Consider the following 15,740-nt stretch of genomic DNA (forward strand, 5'->3'; position numbering starts at 1 on the left):
CCCTGAGCACTGCCAGCTGTGACCCCCTCCCAAAAAAAAACCTTGGGTCTGGAGTTGTGGTGCAAGTGGAAGGGTGTTTGCCTTGCATGTGCTAACCATGGTTCAATCCCCCAGTGTCCCATATCCCCCAAGCCAGGAGAAATTTCTGAGCACATAGCTAGGAGTAACTCTTGAGCATCACCAGGTGTGGCCCAAAAAGCAAAAACAAAAAAAATAAACGACCCTCATTTATTCTTATATAGATATTTAGACTCCCATTCATTCCTAACCAATCAACCCACCACTTTTTATAACTGCCATCCCATCCATTTATTCATCCTTTCAACTGTATATTGATCAACCTCCCTTTCCCACATCTATCTGTCAACCATCCATCATCCATCAACCATTATCATTTATCCATCATTTACCATCCAACATTTATTATTTTTGTGTCTACTTATCATCCATCCAAATACTCATCCTGACATGTCTTCAGAGATCCTTGTATTTATCCTACCCCTTTTACAACAGCTTCAATAAAGGGCCTGGGAATAAGAAAACCCTAAAAACTAATAGGGAGAGAAGATTGGAAGGAAGAACAGAAAAGAGGGAGGAAAGGAGGAAGAGAGGGAGGGAGGGAGGAGGAGTGGAAGAAAGGGAGGAAGGGAGGGAAGAAAGAAGGAAGGGAGAAGGAAAGAAGGGAGGAAAGAAGTCAGGAAGAAAAATGGAAGGAAGAAAGGAAGGGAGGGAGGAAGGAAGGAAGGAAGGAAGGAAGGAAGGAAGGAAGGAAGGAAGGAAGGAAGGAAGGAAGGAAGGAAGGAAGGAAGGGAGGGAGGGAGGGAGGGAGGCAGGGAGGGAGGGAGGAAGAGAAGGGAGGGAGGGAGGGAGAGAAGGAAGGGAAAGAGGGAAGGAAGGGAAGGAAGGAAGGAAGGAAGGAAGGAAGGAAGGAAGGAAGGAAGGAAGGAAGGAAGGAAGGAAGGAAGGAAGGAAGGGAGATAGTAACAAATGGGAGAAAGGGAGAATGTAACTCATCATAGAGTTCATGCCTTGAATAAACACTGGCACTACCAACCCCCTCCAATCTATATTTTAAAGAAAGATAATTAGAGAAATTGATTATAAATAGAAAAAAATCAAAGGAAATTACCACCAAAATTTAATCTTAGATTTTCTCAATCTGTATGTTGTATTGGATATCAGTATTTGAGGGACAAACTAGAGAAAATGTAGACTTCTCTCTCCTCTCCCTGGAGAGGACCTGGGAACATCCCCTGGACACTGTCTTGTAAGGATTCAGAGTCCAGTCTGTAGACTGGACTCTTCTGATAGCCTTGAGGGCTGTCCCAGAAAGCTGATAGTTGAGAGTGGACAGGTATGACGAAGAAACAGATCCCTGAATGAAGTGATGAATTACAGTGGCCATTCTCATTTCAACTTCAAGTGACCATTTCCCATTTCAACTTCAAGGCAACTGATCTCCATGGCAGCAAAATTAGGATTTGCCTTGGAAAAGAATTCCCCAGCCCCACACCATCCTCCACATCTGGGCATGGCAAAATTCAGATTCAGAAAGCCTGATCTGGGACTGGTGGTTGGAGCTGGGCATTCACTAGGGTGTGCTCTGTGCTTTACAGGCCTGCAGCCCGCTCTGGTCTCATGAGTGTGGAAGCTCCTATTACACCACAGGCATGTGTTCCAGAGTCAACTCCAACTTCAGGTTCTCCAAGACTGTGGCTCCAGCTCTCCAAAGTAAGTGACTTCAAACCATACACTCAGGATATGCATCCATATGCATCCATATGCATGCATATGACTCAGGGATCTGGTCACTATTGTTCTTTGACTACAAGCAATCTTTGGACACTAATCTTGTTCTGGTTGGTTCTTTGAGTAACCTGGGAAGCATAGTTGGACTCTCTGGAGCCCACCTTTACACACAGTGATATGGAGATGTGCATAGAGTTTAAAGAATGTCCTAGCTGCAGGAAGGTTGCCTGCAAACCCTCTTCGAGCAAGTTAGAATTCTCTGGGCCGTGATGGACAAAAGACAAGCTGTGCCCAGCACAGCTCTGGAGACCCTGTTCACTCAGAAGACAATATGAGCAGCAACTGTCGTGCAATGACTTGCCCTGTGGGTGGCAGGCCAACAAGAGCAGAAATATTCTAGAGTCCAGAGCATTAGTACAGCACTAGTACAAAGAGAGTGTTTGCATTGCATGCAGCCAAACTCAAGTTTGATCCTGACATCCCAAAAAGTCCTGTGAGCACTGTCAGAAATGATTTCTGAATTCAAAGTCAGAAGTTAGCCTTGAACATCACCATGTGTGGCAAAAAGAAAAGGAAAGAGAAAGAAAGAAAGAAAGAAAGAAAGAAAGAAAGAAAGAAAGAAAGAAAGAAAGAAAGAAAGAAAGAAAGAAAGAAAGAAAGAAAGAAAGAAAGAAAGAAAGAAAGAAAGAAAGAAAGAAAGAAAGAAAGAAAGAAAGAAAGAAAGAAAGAAAGAAAGAAAGAAAGAAGAAGAGAGAAAGGGAGGGAGGGAGGTATGGTTTAGAAGAGGCCACATCTGATAGTGGGAAGAAGGGGGAAAGGGAGGGAAGGAAGGAAGGAAGGAAGGAAGGAAGGAAGGAGGAAGGAAGGAAGGAAGGAAGGAAGGAAGGAAGGAAGGAAGGGAGAAAGGGAGAAAGGGAAGGAGGGAGGGAGGAAAGAGAGGGAGGGAAGAAGGAAGGAGGGAGAGAGAGGGAGGGAGGGAGGAGAGAGGAGGGAGGGAGGGAGGGAAGAGGGAAGGAGGGAGGGAGGAAGGAAGGGAAGAGAGAGGAAGGGAGAAAGGAAGGAAGGAAGGAAGGAAGGAAGGAAGGAAGGAAGGAAGGAAGGAAGGAAGGAAGTAGGAAGGAAGGAAGGAAGGAAGGAAGGAAGGGAGAAAGGGAGAAAGGAAGGAGGGAGGGAGGGAAAGAGAGAGGGAGGGAAGGAAGGAAAAGGAGGGAGGGAGGGAGGGAGGGAGGGAGGGAGAGAGGAAAGGAGGAGGGAGGGAGGGAGAGAGGGAAGGAGGGAGGGAGGGAGGGAGGAAGGGAAGGAGAGGAAGGGAGGAAAGGAAGGAAGAAGGAAGGAAGGAAGGAAAGGATGGAAGGAAGGAAGGAAGGAAGGAAGGAAGGAAGGAAGGAAGGAAGGAAGGAAGGAAGGAAGGAAGGAAGGGAGAAAGGGAGAAAGGGAAGGAGGGAGGGAGGGAAAGAGAGGGAGGGAAGGAAGGAAAGGAGGGAGGGAGGGAGGGAGGGAGGGAGGGAGAGAGGAGGGAGGGAGGGAGGAAGGGAAGGAGAGAGGAAGGGAGGAAAGGAAAGAAGGAAGGGAGGAAGGAAGGAGGGAAGGAGGGAAGGAGGGAATGAAGGAAGGAGAAAAAGATTGATTATTGAGAAACAATTCCATTGCACCATGATTCGGGGCATTTTGCTGCTCTGCCCAACTTGCTTAGACCTTTAAGGAACATAGACTCTCCCATTCTCATTCCACCTGCCAAGAAAATCAGGGGGAAATGGTGCTCAGCTCTCACCTCCTGCAGGCACAGACAGCTTGGCTCAGGGCCTCACCATTTCCTCTGGGCAGAACACCGCTCATGCAGCTGCCTCCCCGTTGATGAGAATAAAGGCATTAGCACCTCTAGGAGAGAGAACAGGCAGCAAGGATTGGGTGGAGATGGCAGGCTGGGCAGTTGGAGCAGAAAGAGAAATCCTGCAACTGAAAGATCCAAAAAGTAGTTTCCTGAGGTGATTCTAGTCACACTCAAGCAGAAGAAGGTCAAGCAGTGCTGGTAGGCTGAGGAAAAGGCCAGAGAACTGTTGCACGAGGTGTCTGAGAGAAGGTCCCCTGGACTCTACAAGCCCACTACTTCCTCCAGAACAAGTAATAGCCCTCTGAACCTCCAGCTCCTCCTGTGTCTGAGTCCTCATCTGGCCAAAAGGCCACAATGCCCGGGGAGTTGGTGGACAGAAATAGTGTCTGTTGTGGCAGGTCTGGGACGAGTCCACAATGCATGTTTCCGTGATTCAGCCTTGCTCAGGAAATGTGCACCTTTGAAGAGCTGACATGGTGAATGGAATCAGCAAGATAAGCATATTGTCATAGTCACACTGGCTTTAAGATCAAAGAAACCTAGTTCTTAACATGGATCAGAAGCCACCCCAAATCTAGAATCTTCTGTATGCCAGAGTGGTCATCCATATCGCATGCAGTGTTTAGGCCAAAGTAGAACGACATAAAACCAAGGCTGTGACCTAGGAGTGTTGAACCAGTACATGCTATCTGGGACAGATATGTCTGAACAAGTCTTGAGAGCAGAGATTACTGAGCATCTGGATCATCCAATCTTTTTAAAAGGCTCTGCCACATACATGAGGAGGCAGGGAACTAGTTTGGAACTCACAGCATGCATGTGGGCCTAGATTTGACCCCTCAGCCCCACAAAGTCCTATGGCACTGCTAGTTATGGCCCCAATGACACTCAGAAGGTCTCCACTCCTTCTCTGTGGTGACTACAACATCCCTATATCAGGCAGTTAGCACGAAAGGCACCTGTTTTAATGTGGTAAGGAAGATTTCTACACAGTTTGAACATTCTCCAGGAAAAAATAAGCAGATACCCAGGACTGCAGCACACTATAATATAAACCGGGTATTTCAAGGTAAGTCTAACTTCTTACAGACAGATTTTTAGATTTTAAAAGAGGTTTCTTACGTATATTAAGTTTCTGTGATTCATTTGTTTTCTTTTTTGGTTTTTATTGTTCTCTGTAATTTGACATTTATGTTAGAAACTACAGAGAAACCTCTAAGAAAAATAAGATAACAGAGATAAAGGCAAGAGAGTAGGCCTAATAATCCCATGTAGCACTCATTGCCACATTAACAGATATGCTTCCCTTTCAAAATAGAGTTAAACAGGGCCAGAGTGATAGGATAGCAGGTAGACATCTGTTATGTCTGGTATCTCATATGGCTTCCTGAGCACTGCCAGAAGTGATTCTTCTTGAGTGTAGAGCCTGCAGTAACCCCTAAGCATCATCAGGTGTGGCCTCCAAAAAAATGAATTAGAGGCCTAAGTAGGAACAGGAATGATAGCACAGTGGTAGGGTATTTGCCTTCCATGTGGCCTACCCAGGACTGTCCCCGATTTGATCCCCAGCATCCCATATGGTCCCTTAAGCCTTCCAGGAGTGATTTCTGAGCACAAAGCCAGGAGTATCTCCTGAGCTCCACCGGGGAGCTCAGCATTAAAAAAAAAAAGGAGGGGGCCTAAGCAATATTACAGTGTGCAGGGTGCTTGCCTTGAATGTTGCTGACACTGGTTTAATTCCTGATATTCTATATGGTCTCCTGAGTTTTCCAGGAGTGATCCCTGAGCACAGAGCCAGGAGTAATCCCTAAGAACTACTAGGTGCATCCCCCCAAAATATAATAAAAATACAATCTAATAGGCCAAAGATATAACACCATGGGTAAAGTACTTGCATGCAGCTGACATGACTCAATCCCCGGCACCTTAAGTGTTCCCTTGAGCATTGCTAGAAGTGATCCCTGAGTTCAAAACTAGGAATACGCCCTGATCACATCTGTATGTCACTAAAAATAAAACAAAGTTTAAACACATACACAGAAAGTACATGTATTTTAAGATTTCCTAAGCACATTTGTTGTCCTCAGCCCTTTGGAAGTATCATCTTATTCACTTCTTCTGTGATCCGCTAGTATCTTTCTGTCTGTCTCACAGAAGAGAAAACTTGTGTTTAAAGGTTAAGTGATTCACACAAGGCCAAAACCAGGGCCAGAGAGATAGCATTGAGGTAGGGTATTTGTCTTGCATGCAGAAGGACGGTGGTTCGAATCCCAGCATCCTATATGATCCCTCGAGCCTGCCAGGAGTGATTTCTGAGTGTAGAGCCAGGAGTAACCCCTGAGAGCTGCCAGGTGTGACCCCCCAAAAAACAAAATCATGTCAAAATGTTCTGTGCTCACTTTGGCAGCACATATACTAAAATTGGAGTGATACAGAGAAGATTAGCATGACCCAAGGCCAAAACCAGTAGTCAGACATTCTGATGTTGGATCCCACAGTTGTAGGCATTCTACCATACCACCCTCCAAAAATCATAATACCATTTCATTCAGGATGAGAATGACAAAGACCAGTCTGTCTGTTATAGTAAAGCAAGAGAGAGTGAACACAGATAGTAACTGGGAAACACTGGCCAGCAGGTAGTGGATGGACTTTATTGATGGCAGAAGGAATCAAGCTTGGGGCCGGAGTGATAATGCAGAGGTAGGGTGTTTGATCCCCGGTGTCCTATATGGCCCCCTGAGCTAGGAACGATTTCTGAGCACATAGCCAGGAGTGACCTCTGAGCATCACCAGGTGTGCCCCCCCCCCAAAAAAAGAAGGAACCAAGCTTAAGTCTAGTTTCATGATCCACCAATAAAAGCTACAGCAGTTCAAATTCCTGACTCCCCACTCATGCTCCTCAAATGGATGCCTACCCCCTTCTGCTGAGTTGTATCCCCCTGCCATTACACACACACACACACACACACATACACACACACACACACACACACACACACACAGAGCAACTTCCTTCCACTCCTTTTTGAACAATCATAAGGCGAATCAGACAGAGACTGACAAGTGCTGGCTCCTTGGGTAACTATGGCTGCTCTCCAACTTTCCAGGGTGCCAGACCTACATGGACATCATCATCGTCCTGGATGGCTCCAACAGCATCTACCCCTGGGTGGAGGTTCAGCATTTCCTCATTAACATCCTTAAGAAGTTTTACATCGGCCCTGGACAGATCCAAGTGAGTGTCTCTAGGCTCCTGCCTTTTCTAAAAAGTGCCCCATGTGACCACACACTTGCACATACACACGTATGCCCATGATAGATGATGTTATAAAAGTGTGGGGAGGATCTTGAATGTACTAAGAATGTGTCCAAGAAAGGCCAGTCTAAGTCCTAAAGATGAGGATACCCCACACACACATTTTCCCACTAAGGCACAGTTTGGGTGAGGCCTCTTCAGGGCTAAACACCTTCTAGAAGGAAAACTAACTAGCTCCCTAGTGGATACATCAATTCCATCTTGGAGAAAAGAATGGAGAGATCATGGTTGACAATCACCTTTGAAATGCTGCCTGGCCAAAGAGGGAGACTGATTCCCCATGGCTTTGGCCAGTGAAGACCAAGAACTAGAAGTTACCAGGAAACCTTTATTTTTTATTATTTTTTTCTTGAATCACCTTGAGATACAGAATTTAAAAGGTGTTGTTGGTTGAATTTCACTCATACAGTGTTCCAACACCCAACCCTTCACCAGTGTTCATTTCCCACCACCAACTTCCCCAGTTTCCCTCCCTTTTGTCTCCCCAACTGAACAGACACTTTTCTTCTCAGTCTCTTTGTCTCTATCTCTTCCCTTTTTTCTTTTTAGGCACTGTGATTTGCAATACAGTTACTGAAAAGGTATCATGCATATCACTTTTCCTCCTTTCGGCACCCAGTTCTTGTCCAGAAGGATCATTTCTAACTATTATTGTCATAGGGGTCCCTTCTCTGTCCTAACAGCACTCCCTCCCCCATTTCTATTATCTTTGATTATTATTCTCATACTGGTTTTCACATTCCACAAATTAATGCAATCATTCTGTCTGTCCCTCTCCCTCTGACTCATTTCACTCAGCATGACAGTCTCCATGTCTGTCCATTTATAAGCAAATTTCATGACTTCATTTTTTCCTAACAGCTGTATAGCAAGCCATAGTTTCTTTACTCCATCATCTGTTCTCAGGCACTTGGGTTGTTTCCAGATTCTGATTATTATGAATAGCTCTGTAAAGAACATAGGAGTGATTTTTGCAATTGGTCTTGTGTTTGTTTTCTTCATTGTGTTTTTGGACCTCTAGCATATGTTCCCAAGACACTATTGCTGGGTCATATAGAAGCTCAATTTCTATTTCTATTCCAATTAAGGAATGTTCATATTGTTTTCCAAAAGAGTGGACCAGTTGACATTCCCACTAGCAGTAAAGGAGAGTTCCTGTCTTCTCATATCCATGCCAGCACCGTTTGTTCTTGTTCTTTTTGATGTGTGTCACACACTATCTCTATGATGTGAGATGATATCTCATTGGTTGTTTTGATTACATCTCCTGATGTTTAATGAATGGAGCAATATTCCATGTGACTTTTGGCCATCTGTATCACTCCTTTGAGAAAGTTTCTTATCCATGTTTTTTGATGGGGGCAGATGTTTTTTTCTTAGTAAGCTCTACCAGTGCTTTACATATTTTTAAATATCAACCCTTATCATAATAATTATTGGGTGAAGAATTTCTCCCACTCCATGTAGTGTCTTTGTATTCTCATTATTTCTTTGAGCTGCCGAAGTTTCTTAATATAATGTAGTCCCATTTGTTTATCTTTGCTTCCACGTTGCTTGGTCAGTAGTTTTTATCCTTGAAAATACCTTTTGTTTGCAATGTTACAGAGTCCTACTTTACATATATATGTATATATATACCTTTATAATTTCAGGTTTGATATCAAGGTATTTAATCCATTTTATATGACTTTTATCATGGTGTTAGAAGGAGGACCTGAATATTTGGGGGGGGATACAAACCGACCAATTGAGCTGAAAATTTTTCCCAACGCCACTTGTGAAGAGTCATTCCTTACTCCACTTTCACATCTTTTGGCTCCTTTATTAAAATTAACTGATCACATCCCTGAGGGTCTATCTCATAATATTCAACTTTATTCTACTGATCTGAGAATCTGCATTTATTCTAATATCATGCTTTTTAGCTTGTTACTACTTGTGTACAATTTGAAGTAAGGGAAAGTTATGCCTCCATCTTCTTTTTTCCCAGGATTGCTTTTGCTATTTGGGGATGAGGGTGGAGACACAGGGTATTGTTTTATATTAATTTCAGGAGTGTTTGATCTGTTTCTTTGAAAAATGTCAAGGATAATCCAGGAAACCGATTTTGAGTCATCCTAAAAAATTGATCTGTACTGAGGAAAATTGTTTTAAAAGAGAGTAGGTGGGGCAGAGAGAGATAGCATGAAAAAAAGGCGTTTGCCTTTCATGCAGAAGGATGGTGGTTCAAATCCCGGCATCCCATATGGTCCCCCGAGCCTGCCAGAGCAATTTCTGAGCATAGAGCCAGGAGGAAGCCCTGAGCACTGCCGGGGTGTGACCCAAAAAAACCAAAAAAAAAAAAAAAAAAAACAAAACAAAACAAAACAAAAAAAAAAGGTGGGCCTGCTTATCTTTGAAGTACTAAGTTTCTACCTGGACTAGAGCAATTTTTAGAGTATCCTTGGGTATGAATCCAGCATTAGAAAAGTAGAGGAATTAAAAAAATCTCACCCAACAGTAACATTTTACCATTCTCCTTCCACTCTACTTTATTTCAAGATTATTAATGCTTCCAATATCTTAGCAATGTAAAAGAAAAAAGCACACTTTTCTTCTAGACTGTAAGGAATTTCAGTTTCTGCCAGAGCAAAATGCAGTAGATAAAGCAGTCCCTTGCACATGGCTAATCTGGGTTTAGTTCTCAGCACTCCTCAAACGTTCTTCAAACCTTTGTTTCAGGGTTTCGTGAGTAAAGTTTAGGACTGCCACCAATATCTTCGACTATTTAAACTCATTCTGGGCTCAGCTTCTATCTTGTCAAGTCAATAGATTGAGCCATTCTTTTCATCACAGTCCACTCTCTCACTATACATCTCTCACTCATCTCACCAAGCCACCTATTCATTCCCAGAACCTTTCAGAACCAGTTTTCCTGAAGTTACTCTCCCTTAGTGAGTATTTTGCTGTGCGACCTTCTCAGCAGACCAAGGCATTGAGGGGGACCCTCTCTAGAGAAGGGCCTAATGTTCTGGACTCAAGTTGGTCTTCTTTCCCCGCTGACTTGCAGGTCGGAGTTGTTCAATATGGAGAAGATGTGGTCCATGAATTTCACCTCAATGACTATAAGTCTGTAAAAGATGTGGTCGAAGCCGCCAGCCACATTGAGCAGAGAGGAGGAACAGAGACCCGGACAGCATTTGGCATTGAATTTGCTCGGTAAACAAAATACGTATCATTATTATAGTTACAATAGTTATTATATGCTTTGCATACATGAGATAGCAATGCCTGTATAGTTCCCTAGAACTGCCAGGAGTGATTCCTAAGCACAGAGCTAGCACCACCGGGTATCCCCCACAAAAAGTAATAATTTGAACTTTTTCAGGTCTCAGCTATTGATATAGTTATGTATCAAAATGCTCAAAACTTAGTGCTGGGGACAATAATTTTCTGATCCCTCAACGCTATGGGTCTTGATTGACTGTCATAAGGTGGAAGTGTGTTAGCTGGAGCTTTATGTTTCCCAAAAGGATGCATTCCAAAAGAAAAATGTTTAAGAGACCCAACCCAGGAACTATCAGCATCCCCATGATCTCACATGAGGCAACATGGAATCTAATCGGCCATATTCATCTGATTAAGCCAATCACAAAGACCTGCCTAGATTCAAAGGGAAGAATTTTTTATTCTTTTGTTTTGTTTTGTTTTTGTTTTTGTTTTTGTTTGGTTTTTGGGTCACACCCGGCGGTGCTCAGGCTTTCTGCTCAGAAATAGCTCCTGGCAGGCACGGGGGACCATATGGGACACCGGGATTCAAACCAACTACCTTTGGTCCTGGGTCGGCTGCTTGCAAGACAAACGCCGCTGTGCTATCTCTCTGGGCCCGAATTTTTTATTCTGTCTCTTGATAGCAAGGACATACTGCAACAGGGTATTTGGGATGGGGGTGTTGTTATAGCTAACTTTGGGGGAAAAAACACATATAGCTTATAAGAAGTGTTAGTTTTCGATCCCAACACCATGAAAAAAAAGGGGGGGGCATCAACTGTATCTTTCTATGGAGCATTGACCATCAATTGTATTTTCCTATGGAGTGTAAACTATTGAAGAGCATCATTAAATCTAACATCTGAGGTGGTAGAGTAATGAAATTAACTCCTTGAAAATCACAACAGAACTCACTCATCTGTATTGATGTTATTGCTACCTACACATTGTCCATACCAGTAACTTCACCTTATTCCTGGGCACTGATCTGGGCTTCCTATACTAAAATCAATGACTTTAAGGAAAATATCTCAATATTTTTCAAGTGGAGACCCATACTCTTAAGATGATATGTCTAAGGAATTTAGATTTTAGATGCAGTATTTGAACTTAGTTATTCTACATTCCTCTAAGTTGCTTCTTCTTTCTCTTCTACTTTCCAATAAACTTTCTCCCTTCTAAAAAAAAATAATGCAGGCATTTTACATTTAGAATTTGACTTGTGTGTTCTTAAAGCTCGAAGCCTTATTACCTTGTCATCTGGCCTTATGTAGGATTAGTTCAAGAATCTAACCCTAATCCACGGTGTGAGATGTTTCTCTGGTAGTAGCATGATTGCATGTGGTCAAAAGATAAAATCTTTCCAACCTCACACATCCCCATGATGAAGTTACAGCTCCACTAAATGAACTTTTCCTAAATGAACATTTCTCCATGTGCTCTTACTCATCCTCATGAGGAACGAGCTGTTTTTCTGTGTTGCCATCATTGAGGTGAGCTCCTGGCTTGGGCCCCCTTTCTCTGGGTAAAGCTCTGACTCACACAGCTAAGAGATGAAGCCCAGTGTTTAGATTTCACAGCCCAGCCCACTAACTATCCTTAGGTCTGTTTTAAGTGTGTGACTCAACAAGCACTTGGAACCATCAGTGACTCAGGATCTCCCACTGGGATATAACAATCTGCACCTCAAGTGGAATTTTGAAACCTGATCACCCTTACCTGAAAAGTATAGCTCCTGGTGGCCTCCTTTTCTTAGTTGACATTTGTTTTTAGCTATCAATGGTTATGTTATAGAAACACTTTCCATCAACACTGTAGAAGTTGTCACACCACTCCCAGCACCAAGGGAATCCCTCCCTTTAATAGGGTCCCCTTGAAGGGTTGGTGAAGGGAGTCTAGGAGATACTTCTGACTTTCCTGTCCCCTGACATCCGACAACCTCAGTCAGAAGTTTAAATTTGTTCTCTTGTTCTTTATGGTCTGCCATTGAATGTGATCATCTGATGTTTGTTGTTCTTTTTCTGCCTTTCTTCCCCTGGCTTGACCTTCGCCAATTCCATCCACCTAAGAGCAAAAGGCAAGGTCTTGTCAATCGTCAGCCGAGTAATATTTGATTGTATAATTAGACCACATAGATTCTTCATCCACTCATTTGTCATGCTCAATAACAACATAGTAATTGGTTGCTTTTGGTTTGAGGTTTTATTTTGATGTTGTGGGATTTTTTTAAATGATTTTTAACCACACCTGGTGGTACTCAGGATTAACTCCTGTCTCTACAGTCAAGGCTTGGCAGGCTTGGGGGATCATATGGAGTGCCAGGGATCAAACTACGGGATTGGCCTCATGCAAGATGAGTGCCCTACCTGATGTATTATCTCCTTGGTCTTGAGAGAGAGAGAGAGAGAGAGAGAGAGAGAGAGAGAGAGAGAGAGAGAGAGAGAGAGAGAGAGAGAATATTAACCTCTTTTTGAATTTGTAACGTGAAAATATTTTCTCTGATTTAAGGATATCTTCTCATTTAATTGAGAGTTTCTGTACAAGATCTTTTGAATTTGATATAGTCCCTAGTGGGATTTTTTTATTTGGTTTGGTCTGGTTTGGGTTTGGGGGCCACACCTGGCAGCATCCAAGCTTTATTCCTGGTTCTGCACATAGAAATCACTCCTGTCAGGCTCCGGGGACCATATGGGATGCCTAGGATCAAGCCTGGGTCGGCCTTGTGCTAGGCCAGTGGTGGGCAACCTTTTTTTCAATTGAGCCAAATCTCGCCAAAACCACGATTGAAATTTATTTTGAGAGCCACATTTTTAAAACCGAAAATACATAGGATGGTACACTGTTTTTAGTTTCAATAAGTTTTTATTGAGAATATTCTGCATGCAAGTATCCACATAGGTCGAGAGGATACAAATAACACCGCCAGGGCTGCACACCGGGCGCGCACAGACAGAGGCTAGGAGCAGAGTCCTGAATCCTGGAGGGGCCACCCAGCACACAGAAGAGACACATTAAAAAGTGTAAAGAGCCGCATGTGGCTCGTGAGCCGCGGCTGGCCGACCACTGTGTTAGGCAAACGCCTTTGGAGACCTTATAAAAGCTGTGTCTTGGAGGGCTTTGCTTACATTTTCTTTATATTTTATTGTATTGTTTCTGGCCCTACATCCAGGTCTTGAATTTATTTTGAATTAATTTTTGCATCTAGTGTAAACAGTGATATAATTTCATGCTTTAAAAGTGTGTATCTAGTCTTTCCATGCCATTTACTGAAGAAACTTCAACAAATGCTTTTGGTATTTTTGTCAGATAAGTGTCTGTGTGGATTTATTTCTATACTCTCTTCCATTAATCCATGTATTTATTTTTATTTCACCATCAAATGATTTATATTACTATAGCTTTGTAGTAAAATTTTAAGTCAAGGGATGTGGTACACCCATATTTTTATTCACTCTTAGGGTTGCTTTAGCTATTCAGATTCTTACTTCATTTCATGTAAGTTTCAGTAACATTTATTCCATTCCTTTGAAAAATGCCTTTAGAACTGGGGTCTCAAACTCGCGGCCCACGGGCCGTTTGCGGCCCTCCATACAACATTTTGTGGCCCTGCCCTAGAGGAATCTTTTTTTAGTTTTTTGTTTTGTTTTGTTTTAGTTGTTTGGGTCACACACCCCCAAGTTCAAGGCTTACTACTGACTTTGCACTCAAGGATCACCCCGACTTTGCCTCCTGCGGCCCCCAGGTAAATTGAGTTAGAGACCCCTGCTTTAGAATTTTGATTGGAATTGCTTTGAATCTGTAACTTTTTATTTGAGTATGATGGTCATTTGAACAATTTCCAGTCTTCCCAACCACGAACACAGACTGTTGTTCTATGCAACCTACTACTTTATTGGTTTTCTAATTCTTCTTTGGAATCCCTCAGGTTTTCTATAGGTACTATCTGTTATCTGAAAAATGTTAAAGTTGTTCTTCTTGTCTATTGTTTCCTTTTATTTGTTTTTCTTGCCTTAATTCTCTGAATAGAATGTCAATACTATGTTAAGTAAGAGCGTGAAAAGATAAACTGATTTGTACCTGTTTATGGAGGAAAAGATTTCAGTCATTTTACAGTCTAATATTTTATTTATGAATTTGTCATAAATGATCTTTTGTTCGTGGGGCCACACCCAGTGTGCCCAGGGTTTATGCCTGGCTCTGCATTAGGAATTATTCTGGTGGTGCCCAGGAACCATATGGATGCCAGCAATTAAACCTGAATCTGCCACATGCAAGACAAGCGCCACCTGCTCCAGCTACCAGTGGTCTTTATTGTGTCTGATTTCTGAGCGCATAGCCAGGAGTAACCCCTGAGTGTCACTGGGTTTGGCCCCCCAAAATAAATGGAATAAAAGATTGTTGAGTGACACCTAGCAATACTCAGGGTCTAGTGCTGTCTCTGTGCTTATGAGTCATCCCTGACGATCATATAAAGTGCTAAGGATTACATCAGATTCAGCATCATGCTACACAAGTTCTTTACTTATTGTACTATCTCTCCAGTCCCTATTCTGATTTTATCGACCATTTTTATGGTTAAGTGGGTGATAAATCCTACTGTATGCTTTCTCCATGATATGTTCCAGTAATTATTCATCTTGGTTGATGTGACATATCACACTTATTAATCTATGTATGTTTGGTAAACAATTCTTGATAAAACTCAGACTGAAAACAATCTGATAAGAAAATGAAATCCTGGGCCCAGAGAGATAGCACAGTGGCGGTTGCCTTGCAAGCAGCCTATCCAGGACCAAAGGTGGTTGGTTCGAATCCCAGTGTCCCATATGGTCCCCCGTGCCTGCCAGGAGCTATTTCTGAGCAGACAGCCAGGAGTAACCCCTGAGCAACCACCGGGTGTGGCCCAAAAACCAAAACAAAAAAAAAAAAAAAGAAAATAAAATCTAAAAAAAAATAAAGAGGCAGCAACATTCATACTTACTTTGGACTCCAAGTCAAAAAGGTGATAAGAGATAGCCTGGGGATAATGAAATATAGGTGGAGAGAACAACTGACTCACCTGTGCAGAGTTCAATCCCCAAAATCACAATGCCACTGCTAGGTGTAGCCCCCTAGCTCTTCTGATCCTCAAGCACCACATTACTGGGCAAACCCTGAACCACTGGCCTGCACTGCCAGACAGGATATTACCAGAAATGGCACCTGGGTCCCCCCTCAGGTGTGGATGCTAAAGAAAGCTAAAATAAGACAAAACACAAGGATAGTTATTTTTTTACAATAGTACCACTATTACTGTTTACACAGTGCTGCTGCCCTTCCCTGTCTCCTACCAGAGTGCCATGATTCCTCCCCCAAACCATTATTCCAAGATCCCTTCCCACTAGTCCCCTTAACTCTCTCAGATCACAGTTCTATTGACCCGATCTTAGGGACTGTTTTCATTAGGGGGTGTTTAGCCCCTTGTGAGCATCTATTCTTTCTTTCTGAATTCCTCCAGTTCCATCCAAATTGCAGCAAAAATACAAGATTTTATCTTTTCTCATAGCTGAGTAGTACTCCATTGTGTATATATAGATGATATTTTTCTTCTTA

The 15,740-nt window shown here is 42.8% G+C and overlaps 1 protein-coding gene and 1 pseudogene across 1 annotated transcript in view; both read left to right on the forward strand.

Annotated features, from left to right (window-relative positions):
- Positions 1-15,740, forward strand: part of ITGA11 (integrin subunit alpha 11) — a 140,822-nt gene that overhangs the window by 78,324 nt on the left and 46,758 nt on the right. Inside the window, exons 5-7 of the mRNA XM_049778609.1 lie at positions 1,617-1,731; positions 6,691-6,818; positions 9,949-10,097. Of these exons, the coding sequence (XP_049634566.1) occupies positions 1,617-1,731; positions 6,691-6,818; positions 9,949-10,097 (392 nt within the window). The remainder of the gene's footprint in view (positions 1-1,616; positions 1,732-6,690; positions 6,819-9,948; positions 10,098-15,740) is intronic.
- Positions 5,972-6,071, forward strand: LOC126029989 (uncharacterized; annotated as a pseudogene).

This window comes from Suncus etruscus, chromosome 1 (genome assembly GCF_024139225.1).
Source record: "Suncus etruscus isolate mSunEtr1 chromosome 1, mSunEtr1.pri.cur, whole genome shotgun sequence".
NCBI lineage: Eukaryota > Metazoa > Chordata > Mammalia > Eulipotyphla > Soricidae > Suncus > Suncus etruscus.